At 51.4% G+C, this 16,327-nt stretch overlaps 2 protein-coding genes across 3 annotated transcripts; both read right to left on the bottom strand.

The window, feature by feature from the left end:
• Positions 1 to 788: 788 nt before the first annotated feature.
• Positions 789 to 11,848, bottom strand: LOC146257904 (calpain-9). The gene is made up of 20 exons (XM_084674463.1): positions 11,446 to 11,848; positions 9,398 to 9,467; positions 8,694 to 8,812; positions 8,337 to 8,470; positions 7,906 to 8,077; positions 7,659 to 7,730; positions 5,644 to 5,735; positions 5,465 to 5,539; positions 4,939 to 5,102; positions 4,675 to 4,832; positions 3,988 to 4,196; positions 3,546 to 3,588; positions 3,383 to 3,457; positions 3,209 to 3,269; positions 2,885 to 2,949; positions 2,539 to 2,607; positions 1,958 to 2,036; positions 1,699 to 1,815; positions 1,154 to 1,212; positions 789 to 966 (listed from the first exon to the last, which is right to left on the bottom strand). The coding sequence occupies exons 1-20, from the start codon at positions 11,659 to 11,661 to the stop codon at positions 940 to 942; spliced, it is 2,076 nt and encodes a 691-aa protein (XP_084530589.1). The 5' UTR covers positions 11,662 to 11,848; the 3' UTR covers positions 789 to 939.
• Positions 11,849 to 12,334: 486 nt separating this feature from the next.
• Positions 12,335 to 15,779, bottom strand: eif3k (eukaryotic translation initiation factor 3, subunit K). 2 transcript variants are annotated; one of them, XM_084674464.1, is made up of 8 exons: positions 15,608 to 15,779; positions 15,134 to 15,232; positions 14,598 to 14,718; positions 13,540 to 13,617; positions 13,298 to 13,364; positions 13,004 to 13,081; positions 12,729 to 12,854; positions 12,335 to 12,442 (listed from the first exon to the last, which is right to left on the bottom strand). In XM_084674464.1, the coding sequence occupies exons 1-8, from the start codon at positions 15,667 to 15,669 to the stop codon at positions 12,411 to 12,413; spliced, it is 663 nt and encodes a 220-aa protein (XP_084530590.1). In that variant the 5' UTR covers positions 15,670 to 15,779; the 3' UTR covers positions 12,335 to 12,410. The 2 variants fall into 2 exon arrangements, with proteins under 2 accessions (XP_084530590.1, XP_084530591.1); XM_084674465.1 differs by having other exon boundaries at positions 13,540 to 13,614.
• Positions 15,780 to 16,327: the final 548 nt, after the last annotated feature.

Here is a 16,327-nt window from a genome sequence, read left to right as displayed (position 1 = left end):
TGGAATGTGTAGCTTCTGCCCCCCCACATAGCAGGACTATCATATCATTGGGATGCTTCCAGAAAGGATATTTACACATACCAAACGTCAAGGCCCTCCTTCTCCTCCCAGTCACCAAGCATCATGCTGCAAGAACGCTTCCTTAGAAACAATAACCTTCTCCTCTACCATTAAGCCCTTTGAACCGTAGAACTTCTTTTTTTTTTTTTAAGGTTTGAAAAGTTTTGAAAGGTTTAAAAAATATTTTTTTTTAATGTTTTGAGAAAAGTTTCGAAAGTTTGAAAAAATATGAAGTACAAAAATTCTAAACAATATTTTGGATTTTTTTTTTTTAAGGTTGAAAAAATGTTTTCCTAAAAAAGTCTTTGAAAAACAAGTTTCAAAAGGTAAAAAAATATTAAAGAAAAAGTTTTGAAAAAAACGTTTAGGAAGGTTGTAATAATTCAAAATTATGTAATTTTGTAGTTGAGGATAAGTTATTGTTTCACTGTGTCACCGTTTCTTGGTTCTGACCACTGCAATGCCGTTAAGACTGATTATCTGCTTATACACGCACTATTACTACTTCTGTTTGGATAAACTGTCTGCCAAATGAAAAACATGCCCTCCTTCGCAGTGTCTTGACTGGGTAAAGGAGCTATATAAGACGCACTGTAATAACATAAGCGGTGTAAACAGATCAAATGTATCACAACTATTATCACCATAACGTCATGGGGGGATGCTCGGTTGCCATGGCTAGGATTATCTCCGCCTCGTTTATCACCAAGAAAGTGACAAAAACAAGATGAAGTTATGTAAAATCTTTATTGCAATTAGGATGCATTAAACAACTTCAGATGTCACAAAGTTACATGTTGAAAACAGAAACAATAATAAAAAAAAAAACCTTTAAGAAGGAGAAGGAACAGAAAGTTTGTGCTGCTGGAAAAGAGACGCTCAGTTGTACATCGTCATGTGAAGCCACTGAAAAGACAGAGAGCGAATCAGTAAATAATAACAAGAGAGTCCACTATGAAAATAAGATGTTAAAATCTGTCTACTGGTTCCAGTACTGGGGCCTTCTAAGATGAGATGAGAATGGAGGAAGTGTGTATGTGTAATGTGTATATGTGTGTGTGTGTGTGTGTATAAGGGTGTGTATGATCCACACCTGTCTGTAGCTGATAGATATGGTACCCATTCCCATCATGTCATAAGCTTGAAATTTACCTGTCAAAGGAAGGTGAGAAAATGGTTCATTATGTTTTCCTCATGCATGTCTCCACCACCTCCTCCCTTGTCTCTCACACCTCCCCATGTCCCTCTGTGCACCTTCATGCCCCCCATCCTCCCCACTTCCCTCTCCTCCTCCCTCCCCCTCCCCATATCCTCCCCCTTCCCCTCCTACTTTCCCCATCTCCTCCCCCATCTCCCCATCTCCCCATCTCCTCTCCCTCCGGATATCCTCCCTCCTCCCCCATATCCTCCCCATCTCCTCCCTCCTCCCCCTTCCCCTCCTACCCTCCCCATCTCCTCCCCCATCTCCCCATCCTCTCCCCCATCTCCTCCCCCTCCATATATGCTCCCTCCTCCCCCATATCCTCCCCATCTCCTCCCCTCCTCCCCCTTCCTCCTCATCCCCCTCCCCATCTCCTCCCTCCTCCCCCACTTCCTCCTCCCCCTCCCACTCCTCCTCCCCATCTCCTCCCTCCTCACGGATCATGCTCTCCAGCTTCATCAGCAGGTACAGGAACCCTGGGTAGCTGACGGTCATGTCCGGCTCAGTGTAGCGCAGACCGATCAGCTGCAGGATGAAGTCATCCACCTGCAAGCCTGGGCCAGACCAGAGCACACAAACACAGATCAACAGATGTTCAGATGCTGCTGGTTGAGAGCAAAGCGGCGTGGGCTGAGAGAGTGAACTGAGGTGAGTGTTGGCGCCCCCTGGAGGTCATGACTTTGAGGTTCAGTTTACCTGCAGCCTTCAAAGCAGGCGCCACCTCCGGGTACTCCAAACTCTGGGATTTATTCCTGTCAAACTTGAGGAATATATGCTGTCGAGTGAAGAGAGAGAGAGAGAGACAAGACACATAGAGAGAGAGAGGGGGGGGGGTGTTGAACACCACTGAATCAACTCTGAATCACCCCAGTCTAATGCAATAAAGCCAGTAGAGTGACTCAAAAGAGGCATGTGGTTATTGGGTTAGCTCAGACATGATTGAATCGGACACGTCTCAAGTGTTTGATGTTATTAACTCTCTCTCCCCTTAGTGTGACGGGACCCGGTCAATCAGAAGGTCATGGATGTCGAATCATCCACTCTCCTCCATGGACCAAGGTTGTTATGGTGTACTAGAAGGCACTGAACTTCAGTATCTTGTGTGGTTTCACTACATGGATGCTGAACGAAGTGCAAACTAATCAATAAGCTTCATTTTACTGCTGCTAATAGTGACTACTTCACCCTTCTGAGCACCAATACACTATCAGGGCAAATGTTTCTTCATAATCTGATTCTGTCTACAGCAGTGACCATCGCGTGACCTTTGACCTCACCGTCCATGTCCTGATCTTGTCCCACAGCGCTTGGAATGCTGTCCAGTCCAGCTGGGCCAGACCCTGGCTCTGCACGGGGTCAAGGGTCAAGGGTCATGGAGGGAGCAGAGCAGTGGCTCATAAACCAAAACAACTGGGTTTCTTCCACAGACAAAAGGCCCAAAGCCTTCATGTTTTGTCAGTTTGTTGTTTTTTAGATGAAAGACCAGATTCAGATATCTCAGACGCCTGCAGACAAACCCAGAGTACAGACAACAAGGGGGTTTTGTTTCCTTTGGATGTTGACGGGGATCCGTGTGCAGCACGGGACAGGAAGGGACTCCACCTCCAGCAGGGTAAAGGATACGTCCACTAACACCACCAAGCTCTTGCAGTGTTCCAGAGACAGCCTCTTCTCACAACCTGCCAGCACTGCACACAGACACACCACTGATGTTACCACTGTACAGAACTGCTGTGTCATGCTCCAAGGTCAGAGGTTAAATAACTGCTGTGTCATGCTCCAAGGTCAGAGGTTAAATAACTGCTGTGTCATGCTCCAAGGTCAGAGGTTAAATAACTGCTGTGTCATGCTCCAAGGTCAGAGGTTAAATAACTGCTGTGTCATGCTCCAAGGTCAGAGGTTAAATAACTGCTGTGTCATGCTCAAGGTCAAAGGTTAACAGCCGACCTCCTCCTGTGATTGCCTCTGTCAGCAGGTTGTAGAGCTCCAGGGGCTTGCACTGCCCCTTCTGGTGGGAGAACAGACAGCATGAGGACGTGAGGAACCGCTGTGTGTGTGTGTGTGTATGTTTGTGTGTGAGTGTGTGTGAGAGAAGTGGTGTGTGTCTGTGTGTCATCTCGCCTGGTTGCAGTGCTTCTTAAAGAGTGCACGGGCCTCCTCAGTGGAGGGTAGAGCAGACAGGTGGGGCGACAGGGGCTGCAAAACAAACAGACCCATGCAGATAAACCTGGGCTCAAACAGCAAGTTCTAACATGTTGGGTATGTTTGATTTGAGCTCCAGTACCTGTTCAGGTGTGCTTCCCTCAGTCCCAGGCTTGTCTGCAGGCCTGTGAACAGAGGGAATCAAACAGTCATGTCTGAACCGTCTCTGTGAAGGACGTCAACAACACAAGTTCACATGTTCAGGCAGTCCTGAATGCGTCTGTGACTTATTTAGTTGTGGGTCAGCTTGGTGGTTAGAGCATTTGACTGCAGATCAAGAGGGCGCAGAACGACAGTGTCTGCTAAATGAGCACATCATTTCTCTATGTCCCAGAAGAGGATAACTATACAATGTCTGTCAATGCTAACCCTAAAATATTCTATTTGTTCAGTGTAACACCTTGAAAGAGATATCTCGTCAAACATGTCAGAGTTCTGTCTGTTGACAGAACTTCCTGTTGTAGTTCTAGACAGAACTTCCTGTTAAGGAAGTTCTGTCTTCCAGGATAAGTCTGCCCACTCACATCGCAGCATTCCCCTTCTCAGTCAACACCCTCAGGATGAACTCTCCCTGCTGATTGGTCTGCTCCGTGGAAGGGATGATGACGTAATGGCCGGGTGCTAGGCGACCGCGAATCACAGCCTCCCGTCGAGGGGCGTAGGCCCCGCTGCTGAGGACAGGGCGGAGGAGGCTGAGGTCCAGGGAGGACAGGTAGCCACCTGGGGCCCTGGCCTGACACACACACACACACTTAGATATAGATATACACACACATTCCTCTTGTCAGTTTGAGCACACGCTTGTGTGTGTGAGCACACAGTGACTGTGTGTGTGTGTACCTGGTAAGTCTGTGTACCTGGTAGATGTGTGTGTGTACCTGGTAGATGTGTGTGTGTACCTGGTAGATGTGTGTGTACCTGGTAGACGTGTGTGTGTGTGTGTGTACCTGGTAGATGTGTGTGTGTGTACCTGGTAGATGTGTGTGTGTGTGTGTACCTGGTAGATGTGTGTGTGTGTGTGTGTGTGTGTACCTGGTAGATGTGTGTGTGTGTGTGTATCTGGTAGATGTGTGTGTGTGTGTACCTGGTAGATGTGTGTGTGTGTACCTGGTAGATGTGTGTGTACCTGGTAGATGTGTGTGTGTACCTGGTAGATGTGTGTGTGTGTGTGTGTGTGTGTGTGTACCTGGTAGATGTGTGTGTGTGTGTACCTGGTAGATGTCCACAGCGATGGCCCGGTTGACCCCGGTGCGTCTCTGGTGCTTCTGCATGAGAGCCACCAGCAGGGAGCAGCTCAGCTCAGGGTCACAGGGGTCATCATCCTCCTCCAGCAGGGTCAGGTGGAACTGAGGGTTCTGCCAGTACCAGCCTGCACACACACACACACACACAGAAATAAGCATCCTAACAAACACACATGCATGTATACATATGCTAAGATCTACACAAACGGTGTCAGGGCCTACTCCACCTACCTCCTCTGGGTGATCCTCCAGCACTGAGGCGCTCCACCCAGCTCCCCTGATGCAGCGTGCAGTGCCAGGGGTGCTGCGCCCCGCCCGGCTGGCTCAGGGACTCCTCCGTCAGGTGACACACCTCCATCATCTCAAAGTTCTGACGGAAGTCTGACACCTGCATCCTGGGAGGAGGGAGGGGGGGAGGGAGGGGGGGAGGGAGGGGGGGAGAGGGAGAGCAGAGAGAGGAAGTAGGGGAAGTTCATAGTCATTATTCTTGACAGGTAGACAGACAGACAGGCAGGCAGACAGGCAGGCAGGTAGACAGGCAGATAGACAGGCAGATAGACAGACAGGTAGACAGGCAGGTAGACAGGCAGATAGACAGACAGGTAGACAGGCAGACAGGTAGATAGGCAGACAGACAGACAGGTAGACAGACAGGTAGACAGACAGGTAGACAGGCAGACAGACAGGTAGACAGACAGGTAGACAGGCAGGTAGACAGGCAGGTAGACAGGCAGGTAGACAGGCAGACAGATCTCACCAGAATTCTCCATCGTCCTTCACAACCCTGTTCAGACGCCTCTGCTCCACCTCACTGACCTTACTCCACTCTGGCCTGGTCACACACATACACACCCACACACAAACACAGTGTCACTAATCAACATTACAAGTAACCCTATTGTGAGGTTTTGAGTGCTCATTGGCTGGTTTGCTGACCCATTGCTGTCGCTCCAAGGCCCCTCCCACTCAACCCTGCCCCAGGGGTTCCGAACACGAACCAGGTCCACTACCTCACTCTTGGTCTTCACCTGGGGGAGTGAGGGAGGGTGGAGGAGGAGTGAGGGGGGGGAATGTGGAGGAGGAGTGAGGGAGAGGTAGGAGGAGAGAAGAGGTTGGGGAGGAAGGCCCGGGGAGGAGAGGAAAGAGGGAGGTGTGTGTGAGGGTGGGGAGGAAGGCCCGGGGAGGAGAGGAAAGAGGGAGGTGTGTGTGAGGGGGGGGGAGGAAGGCCCGGGGAGGAGAGGAAAGAGGGAGGTGTGTGTGAGGGTGGGGAGGAAGGCCCGGGGAGGAGAGGAAAGAGGGAGGTGTGTGTGAGGGTGGGGAGGAAGGCCCGGGGAGGAGAGGAAAGAGGGAGGTGTGTGTGAGGGTGGGGAGGAAGGCCCGGGGAGGAGAGGAAAGAGGGAGGTGTGTGTGAGGGTGGGGAGGAAGGCCCGGGGAGGAGAGGAAAGAGGGAGGTGTGTGTGACGGTGGGGAGGAAGGCCCGGGGAGGAGAGGAAAGAGGGAGGTGTGTGTGAGGGGGGGGGAGGAAGGCCCGGGGAGGAGAGGAAAGAGGGAGGTGTGTGTGAGGGTGGGGGAGGAAGGCCCGGGGAGGAGAGGAAAGAGGGAGGTGTGTGTGAGGGTGGGGAGGAAGGCCCGGGGAGGAGAGGAAAGAGGGAGGTGTGTGTGAGGGGGGGGAGGAAGGCCCGGGGAGGAGAGGAAAGAGGGAGGTGTGTGTGAGGGTGGGGAGGAAGGCCCGGGGAGGAGAGGAAAGAGGGAGGTGTGTGTGAGGGGGTGGGAGGAAGGCCCGGGGAGGAGAGGAAAGAGGGAGGTGTGTGTGAGGGTGGGGAGGAAGGCCCGGGGAGGAGAGGAAAGAGGGAGGTGTGTGTGAGGGGGGGGGAGGAAGGCCCGGGGAGGAGAGGAAAGAGGGAGGTGTGTGTGAGGGTGGGGGAGGAAGGCCCGGGGAGGAGAGGAAAGAGGGAGGTGTGTGTGAGGGTGGGGAGGAAGGCCCGGGGAGGAGAGGAAAGAGGGAGGTGTGTGTGAGGGTGGGGAGGAAGGCCCGGGGAGGAGAGGAAAGAGGGAGGTGTGTGTGAGGGTGGGGAGGAAGGCCCGGGGAGGAGAGGAAAGAGGGAGGTGTGTGTGAGGGGGGGGGAGGAAGGCCCGGGGAGGAGAGGAAAGAGGGAGGTGTGTGTGAGGGTGGGGGAGGAAGGCCCGGGGAGGAGAGGAAAGAGGGAGGTGTGTGTGAGGGTGGGGAGGAAGGCCCGGGGAGGAGAGGAAAGAGGGAGGTGTGTGTGAGGGGGGGGGGAGGAAGGCCCGGGGAGGAGAGGAAAGAGGGAGGTGTGTGTGAGGGTGGGGAGGAAGGCCCGGGGAGGAGAGGAAAGAGGGAGGTGTGTGTGAGGGGGGGGGAGGAAGGCCCGGGGAGGAGAGGAAAGAGGGAGGTGTGTGTGAGGGTGGGGAGGAAGGCCCGGGGAGGAGAGGAAAGAGGGAGGTGTGTGTGAGGGGGGGGAGGAAGGCCCGGGGAGGAGAGGAAAGAGGGAGGTGTGTGTGAGGGTGGGGGAGGAGAGAGGCCCGGGGAGGAGAGGAAAGAGGGAGGTGTGTGTGAGGGTGGGGAGGAAGGCCCGGGGAGGAGAGGAAAGAGGGAGGTGTGTGTGAGGGTGGGGGAGGAAGGCCCGGGGAGGAGAGGAAAGAGGGAGGTGTGTGTGAGGGGGGGGGAGGACAGTGGATGAGAAGGAAGAGAGCAGACATGAAGGAGTTATCCTACATGAAGGAGTTATCCTACATGAAGGAGTTATCCTACATGAAGGAGTTATCCTACATGAAGGAGTTATCCTACATGAAGGAGTTATCCTCCTGCAGGGACAGGCAGCTCAGTGCAGACAGTGTCTGCCTAACTCAACATCTCCCTGCAGTGTTCACAGCAGAGCCAGGACAGCTTGAGGGGGTGGTCGCTCCGCTGTGCCTGTAGGGGGCAGTGTTACCTGCTCCAGGCCAGTGATGGAGTAGGCATGTCTGAACATGATCCCCAGCTCGTTCCTCTGCTCCAGGGAGCCCTGGAGAAACACAGGCAGTTTTACCCTCTAGATCAACTATTGGTAAGTCACTTTGGATAAAGGCATCTGCAAAATAAAATAACAAGTATTTAAACATCACCTCCATAGCCATTCTGACCCGAAAGCTACATGCCTCGCTCCTCTAAGCCTACACACACAGTAAGGCTCAGATCACCTGGGAGTTGGCACAGTTGATGAGGGCTCCCTTGTCCAGCAGGGGTCTGAGGAAGGAGAGCAGGTCCCTGGGCAGGGAGGACACCAGCAGCACCTCTGTCACCCCGCCCGTCATGTCCACCATGGCCTCGTGGGGGAAGCCCATGTTCAACGCCCGGTAACCTCCCTTCAGCCTGGGGGAGGGAGGGGGAGGGGGAAGGGGGGAGGGGCCGGGAGGAGAGTGGGGAAAAGGTTGTCACTGGCAACAGTTCTTAACACTCTAAACAGGAGTGGCACATCTCTGTAGACCTCCCAGTAAATCCTGAGGGCTTCTTTTACACCCTCACACACACGCACACACACTCTCATACAGACACCCTCACGCACCGTCACATACCCCCTCACACACTCCCTCACACACACACACACACTCTGACATGCTGAGGGACTGACTTGGCGTAGGCCTTCTCCAGCAGGGCGCTCCAGAACTCCTGCTGCTCTGAGGAGCTCAGGTACACCAGCCTGCCGTCCTGGGTGGGCAGCAGGTCATCCACCATCACCTTCTCCCATTGGCCGTACTGCCAGAACTACACACACAGACACACAGTTACACACCTCCTCCCACTGCCAGAACTACACACACACACACACACACACAGTTACACACCTCCTCCCACTGCCAGAACTACACACACACAAAGTCACACACTTAGAAGTACCAGAACACAAATAAACCTGATACACACACATACACACAGACGTACCAGAACAGACACACATACACACAGACAGGGGAGAAACATCAGAGACCCGGAAGTGAAAGCATCCGTTGTAGCCCTCCTGAAAGCTCTGGCCCTCAGGAACCACTCTCTCCAGCAGGGGGCGGTAGAGGGACAGGGAAGCCACAGCAGACAGGAACCAGCAGTCATCTACCACAGAGAGAGACGGGGAGGGCGGGGGGGGTTAGACTTGAATTGGACAGGAGAATAGTAATGGAGAGAAAAGGGGAATGGAGGAGGAGGAGAAGAGGGAGAAGAGAATGGAAAACAGGAGAGGAGGGCAGGAGAGAAGAGGAGGAGAGGGAGATGGGAGGAGAGGGAGATGGGAGGAGAGGGAGATGGGAGGAGAGGGAGATGGGAGGAGAGGGAGATGGGAGGAGAGGGAGATGGGAGAAGAGGAGTGAAGGAGAGGAGTGAAGGAAAGAAGAGGAGGAGAGGGAGATGGGAGGAGAGGGAGATGGGAGGAGAGGGAGATGGGAGAAGAGGAGTGAAGGAGAGGAGTGAAGGAGAGAAGAGGAGGAGAGGGAGATGGGAGGAGAGGAGTGAAGGAGAGGAGTGAAGGAGAGGAGTGAAGGAGAGGAGTGAAGGAGAGAAGAGGAGGAGAGGGAGATGGGAGGAGAGGAGTGAAGGAGAGGAGTGAAGGAGAGGAGTGAAGGAGAGAAGAGGAGGAGATTTGAAGAGTGGAGGAGAGTGGAGGAGAGGAGGGCAGGACAGGTGATGTGCGTGCAGTCTTACTGAGGATGCCCTGGCACACGTCCATGCGAGTGGCTCCGTCCACGATAAACTGAGGCGCCGGGCAGATATCCTGGATGGACAACACAACACAACACAGCAGGTCTTAACAAGCTGCTCGCGGAGCTGCACTGCAGGGGTAAGGGCTGTGTGTGTGTGTGTGTGTGTGTGCACGCTCTCATGTCTTCTTATCTCTGATAATCAAATCATACCTAGCACAGCCCACAAATCACAGGTCTAAAAAACACTGGTCTAACAAGCAGGTGTGTGCGTATGAGTGTGTGTGTGTGTTTCTTGAGACTGGTTCAGACATGGCTGTTGAAATTCTTTCATTTACACAGGAGCAGACTCCCAGAACGACAGCGTCAACACAACCCAGCTGGATTAAACATAAAGGTCACGTCACGGATGGTCTCCCCAGTCCTGCTCTCCCCCAGTCCTGCTCTCTCCAGCCCCGCCCTCCCCAGTCCTCCTCTCTCCAGCCCTCCTCTCTCCAGCCCTCCTCTCTCCAGCCCTGCTCTCTCCAGTCCTGCTCTCTCCAGCCCTGCTCTCTCCAGCCCTCCTCTCTCCAGCCCCCCTCTCTCCAGCCCCCCCCCTCTCCAGCCCCCCCCCTCTCCAGCCCCCCTCTCTCCAGCCCTCCTCTCTCCAGCCCTCCTCTCTCCAGCCCCGCCCTCTCCAGCCCCGCCCTCTCCAGCCCTCCTCTCTCCAGCCCCGCCCTCTCCAGCCCCGCTCTCCCCAGCCCTCCTCTCTCCAGCCCTCCTCTCTCCAGCCCCCCCCCTCTCCAGCCCCCCTCTCTCCAGCCCTCCTCTCTCCAGCCCCGCCCTCTCCAGCCCCCCACTCTCCAGCCCCGCCCTCTCCAGCCCTCCTCTCTCCAGCCCCGCCCTCTCCAGCCCTCCTCTCTCCAGCCCTCCTCTCTCCAGCCCTCCTCTCTCCAGCCCCGCCCTCTCCAGCCCCGCCCTCTCCAGCCCTGCTCTCCCCAGCCCTCCTCTCTCCAGCCCTCCTCTCTCCAGCCCTCCTCTCTCCAGCCCCCCTCTCTCCAGCCCCCCTCTCTCCAGCCCTCCTCTCTCCAGCCCCGCCCTCTCCAGCCCTCCTCTCTCCAGCCCCGCCCTCTCCAGCCCCGCTCTCCCCAGCCCTCCTCTCTCCAGCCCTCCTCTCTCCAGCCCTCCTCTCTCCAGCCCTGCTCTCTCCAGCCCTCCTCTCCCCCAGCCCGCCTCTCCCCCAGCCCTGGTACTGGAGGGCCAGCATCCCATCCCTACCAGTCTTAATGAATCGTCCGATCAGCCAGTTAGTCACTAGCTACAGGGCGTGTCCAGGTAGGGTTGAGGTGAGGGTAAACAGGACTTCGTTAGTTTCCAGGAACTTAGAGACTGTGGTTTATGAGACCTGTTGGCCAAGATTCAGACTTATGTCCACATCACTGAATGCCAAGACTTAACAGTAGCAGAATTACTTGCCTTGTCAGAATTCTTCTACAGAAGACTTTTATGTAACTATACTGTTTGAGTCTGGGGCTTTTGGCTGGTAAGAGTTCAATGTTGTTGTTACAGATGACAAAACCTGTTTGTGGTCTCCGGTCATTCGAGTACAGGCACGCACACACACACACACACACACACACAAAGGCCTCAGTTGTAAATGCACTATAATCTGTAGGTGGGACTAAATAACCTTTAGTTGTCTTTCGTGTACCGCAGGTCTTCGTAAACTTTTATTAGATTTTTATGACTGTAGGCCTTGGGAAATTATGCCTCAATTGACACTCCCCTCTCTTAGTTTACACATGGAAACTAGTTTACCCAAAGGCAACATAATCCTTATTTTAAAATGAGTCATTTAGAAGAGCAACGCAAAATATCTCACAATGGACCTACTAGCAATTATATATCTCCTGTTACGTTTGAGTGTGTGATTCAGAGACAGTCTGATTCATTGCCCCCAAAAAGTTACGACAACAAAAAAAAATCCATTCAACAAGTTATTCACTTATGGTATTCTACCAACCAGCAACATGTTGAACTTTTTTAGTGGTAAATTCCGTTGCTTTAGTCTACCTTCGGGCGTCTCCACTTCATAGTGGGTTGAAGGACGTCTCCCATTGGAAAGTCTCGGTCCACGAATAGCTTGTCATCCACTATTGTGTTTTCGTTTATGGAATTACTGAATGTCGAGGATAACCACCGGCCAGACCCTCCGAGCGGATCACTCGGCGCCTCCACGGACTCTTTCTTCTGCGGGGACGGAGGCGGATTCTCATTCCTGTCATTCATAACTTTATCTAAATGTATCGATATCCCACATACGAACTGAAACCCCTTGACAAACGTATGGTTTTAAGTCGTGCGCAACAACCTACAGGAGTTTTTTTCCCTATAATCGCCTCCTCATTTAGGCTACCTTGCAGAAAGGCCACGCCCTCCACGCAGCACACCTGTATTCTAAGTTAGCCTCTGTGTAAAATAGTGTCGTTGCACACTGCTGCTAAGCTCTTCCCCGTTTCGCTTTACCCCGTAGCCTGAATGTTACGGTGCAACTCCCCCCGCCCCGGGTATATAAGATCTGTGAAAAGTGCAGGCGCAGACAAGTCGGTTGCTTTGCGTAAACGATGGCTCCACTGGTATGTGATATTAGCCCCCAGACAGCCGTTGTCCGTTGTCGTTTTTAAAGTCGATAGAACCACCATCCTTTTCAGCTTCTGTTCTGGAATAAGGTTGCGGTGTACATCCTGAACCAGGAAACACTGCTTGTTTCCGGGAATAATTCATTTCCGCACAAACTAGAGTATCCATGTGTTGCAGTCAGCTCCACACCCAACGTGTACAACAAGTATAATCTCGACCAGAGGTACAAGTTGATAAAAGTATTTAAAACATCTAACACAAATGGATACTTAACTACATCTTACAGAAATGTATTGTGAAAATAAACACCCATGGCTCACAGTTTGAAAGTATAATTTACATTTATTGTGAAAATGTTGACTTCTGCAATGTGTTTGTGGGTGTGCTGTTGGTGAGGTCTACTGAGACGTGGCCATGATGCTTGATACACCTGGGAAAGAAGATTACCAGAAAGAATTATGGGAGAAGAAAGGAGATGTATTCAAAGGTTTAGCATAAAATAGGATATTTATCAACTTCTAAACATAGTGCAGTAGTGTCCTAGCACATTTGGTGCCTTAGGCAAGGTTTACCCGTCACCCCCCCCCCACCACCAAGTCAACGGCACTTTGTAATGCCAGCAGAGGGCGCCAACCACAACACAGACATATGACGTGCAGCGGTTGGTGCCCTCTGCTGGTAGTCCCTGGTTACACACTGCTGGACACAAGACTCACTCTCAAAGTCGATCTTCTCCACAATGTTCTTGGGCTTGACGCTCTCCTCCTGGTTGAAGATGAAGATCTGGCCCTCCTCGTTCTCCGTCCAGCCGTACTTACTCATCCACACCTTCACCTGCGTCTCTGCACACCACAGGACACGGGGTTGGAAGCCTGACCTAGTTCTCAAAAGCTCAAATGCAGCGAGTGTGTATATAGCTAGCCAGCTGGCTGTATATATATATACACACTAGTCTAGCTGGTTGTATATAGTCTATATCTGTAGATCTTACCTGAGGGGTCTCCCAGCATCTCAGCCAGAAGTCGGTGCTCGATGTTCTGGTAGGTGATACCAACGACGTGACAGATAACTGAGGAGGGAAAGAAGAAATACTTTAGTATCGTCTTTGGTGACTGAGGAAGCATTTAAAAACATGTATAATGTTCATATATATTAAAATAATAGATATATAAACTAATATATACACACACACACCTTTATAGATAATCAGCACTTTGTCATACCCAAATAAATTACAACAGAAATACAAAACGTGGTTTGAAGACATCTACATGGTTGAACTCACATTTGCGTACAGAGTCCTCGAAGCCTGTGATGCCGTCAATCAGCTCCCTGTTCTCCTCCAAGCTGGTCTGAGGTGGACAACAACAACAACAACATTAATAAGAATGTTTTATATTTAGCCAACGCTTTTCCCCAAAGCACACAGAGGGATTTGAACCTGTGAGCTCTTGATCTGCAATCAAATGCTCCATGCTGGAAAGTGTGTGTGTGTGTGTGTGTGTGTCCGTCCATGTGTGTCCTCACCCAGAAGGACTGGAAGTGGCAGGTCTCCAGAAGGTTCCCCAGGTAGAGGATCTGCCTGATGGGGCGTTCCTCCTGCTGCGACACTGTAGTCAAGGAAATGCATTGACCACCAACAGCTGACCCCCAAGGTGCCCTCCCCCCCCTTCCCCCAAAGAGGTGGCTTAGTCCCCCCCAATCCCTCTCACCCCTGTGCAGGCCCCACACCATCACCCTAACAAAGCCAGGATGGACAGTGGCCACTCTCTCCACAGGTAAACCAGTCAGGTTTCATCTGCTAAATGAACACAATGTAAAATACCAGCAGTAGATAAAATACCTATTAAATACACAGCGAGGTCCAAACAGAAACATCTTGTTGAGTTTGGTGTCAAGAAGACCTGACTGTCCTCCAGACACCACCACACACCTGACCTCAACACCACCACACACCTGACATCAACACCACCACACACCTGACCTCAACACCACCACACACCTGACCTCAACACCACCACACACCTGACCTCAACACCACCACACACCTGACCTCAACACCACCACACACCTGACCTCAACACCACCACACACCTGACCTCAACACCACCACACACCTGACCTCAACACCACCGCACACCTGACCTCAACACCACCACACACCTGACCTCAACACCACCACACACCTGACCTCAACACCACCACACACCTGACCTCAACACCTCCACACACCTGACCTCAACACCACCACACACCTGACCTCAACACCACCACATACATTAGGGATCAGTTCTAACGCCACCTGCAGGCTAGGTGGTGTAATCACTCAACAGCAGCAGTTCCCAAACTCCCCAGTGGTCTTGTGGGTGAGCACTAAATCCCACAGACTCTCCATCGTGGACAGCCTTCTCAGAGTAGAAGCAACTGTTACAGCCACATGGGGAGCAACTTCACATTACTGCCTGTAGTTTTGGTGTGAGACATACAAGAAACTGTCAGGTGTGATGGTCAGGTGACCATGGAGGGTACCTGCAGAGTCAGCATCAGGGACGGACACTGGTGTCATCACCGCACCAAAAGGATACGTGTGTTTGGTCGATCATGCACTTGCACAAGGTGAAGTCTGTGTGTGGCAGGTTGGTGAGAGCCTTCAGCAGGATCTGGGATGTCACAGTCGTCTGGAAGTAGGCTGGGTTGAACTGGTACCTGTGGACACATCATTGTAGTGAGACAGACTTCTAACTGAGGTTGACCTCGTCTTCCTTGAGGGTTTAGGTTGGTTACGGTGCAGTATGTGAAGTCCTCTGTAACAAGGAGCTATACAATTAAAATGTTATTTTATTCGATTATCATCCGTCACCAATCGGATTACAAAATATAACTGGTGAGACAATAATACCTCTCCCCGAACTATGCCCATTCCCACGGAGTGTTGTGGACAAGACAAGGAGGAAACCAGGGTTCTAACATTGCCGCGGACAGAGAGGTGTCTAGCGGGATTTGGTAAAGTACACCGACGAGGGGAAAGGATATCATCAAACATATACTGATACGATCGTCGAGTTCATTTAATCATACCACCCTTCGTTTTGCGTTTTGTAAGTGTTTGTAAGTAACTCACAGTTTGAGGACGGCTAAGTTAGCCTCCAGGTCGTAAGCGTTCTCTTTAGCCTGGGTGTCCACATACCGCTCCAGCGTGGCCAGATTCTCTGGGTTATACCTGGGAGACAGATCAGTGATGTCAAGGCGTGGACAACAGCAACAAGTCACATTTGTCTGGCAACAACTAGCGGCACAAAGCCGCTTGTCAGCTAGCTTTGATAGCAATTAGCTAGCTAACAACTGCAACAGACTAGCTCGCTGCTAGCGCTCTTGCATGACAGCTACAAACAAAAACGTTAATCTCAGAGGGAGACGTAGAGAGACGACTTCTGTTTGTAATTATGGTAATACTGTAACAATTCCTGCATACGCCATTAATTAAGATATTAATTGAATTATCATGTTAGCTTCCACTGTATAGCTCCATAGCTAATAGACTATGTTAGCGCTAGCTAGCATCCACTTGCCAGCCGTGTTTCACAAGTTAAAGTACCTATCGATTCCTCGTAAGAGCTTTCCCACGTTTGCTCTCATCTGTTCGAAGGACGACGCCATTTGGTCCAATCTAGATGTCGGTATTTCTGGTGGAAATTCGACTAAAATCCACACGTGGGTCGACGGATAGAAGGAAAGAGGGCGGAGGGACAAATCGCTTGGAACGGAAAGGACCGTGTTTTGGGGACCGGAAGTTAGACGGACTAGTAGAAACTACCACAACTACAGTGTCTAGCTTTACCAGTAAAATATTGTGTTGGTGAAAATACATATAGGAAGCCATATGTGCACAAAACATATGCAAAAAGCCTGGTAAAAATGAATAATTTAAATAGTTTTCGGTTACTTCCTGACGGAACGGAAATCGACCAATCCAATGATTCCGATTATGGTTCCTAGTCAAACTAGACGGGAGTAAAACTGAATATCGCTCCCTAGTGTTACGGAGTTTGAAACATTAACCTAATATTCCGTAATATTCGGATATTCCGTAACATTCGGAATTTCAAGGAACATACAGACATTGACCACATCCTAAGATAAATTCAATATTAGCTGAAATCAGATAACATAAAAACGGTTTTCATAGCATCTTATCATAACACTTAACCACATGTTCAAGAAAGCGTCTTTATGCCCACAAGAGTGGTTGAGGGCAGATTGGGGTTGGTTGTCTGTTTAGTTTAAGATCAAAAATGGGCTTATAAGTGTGGGCGTC

This window comes from Hypomesus nipponensis, chromosome 15 (genome assembly GCF_054491055.1).
Source record: "Hypomesus nipponensis isolate SF chromosome 15, ASM5449105v1, whole genome shotgun sequence".
NCBI lineage: Eukaryota > Metazoa > Chordata > Actinopteri > Osmeriformes > Osmeridae > Hypomesus > Hypomesus nipponensis.
The sequence above is the reverse complement of the archived record's forward strand: the minus strand, read 5'-3'. Positions and strand labels throughout refer to the sequence as shown.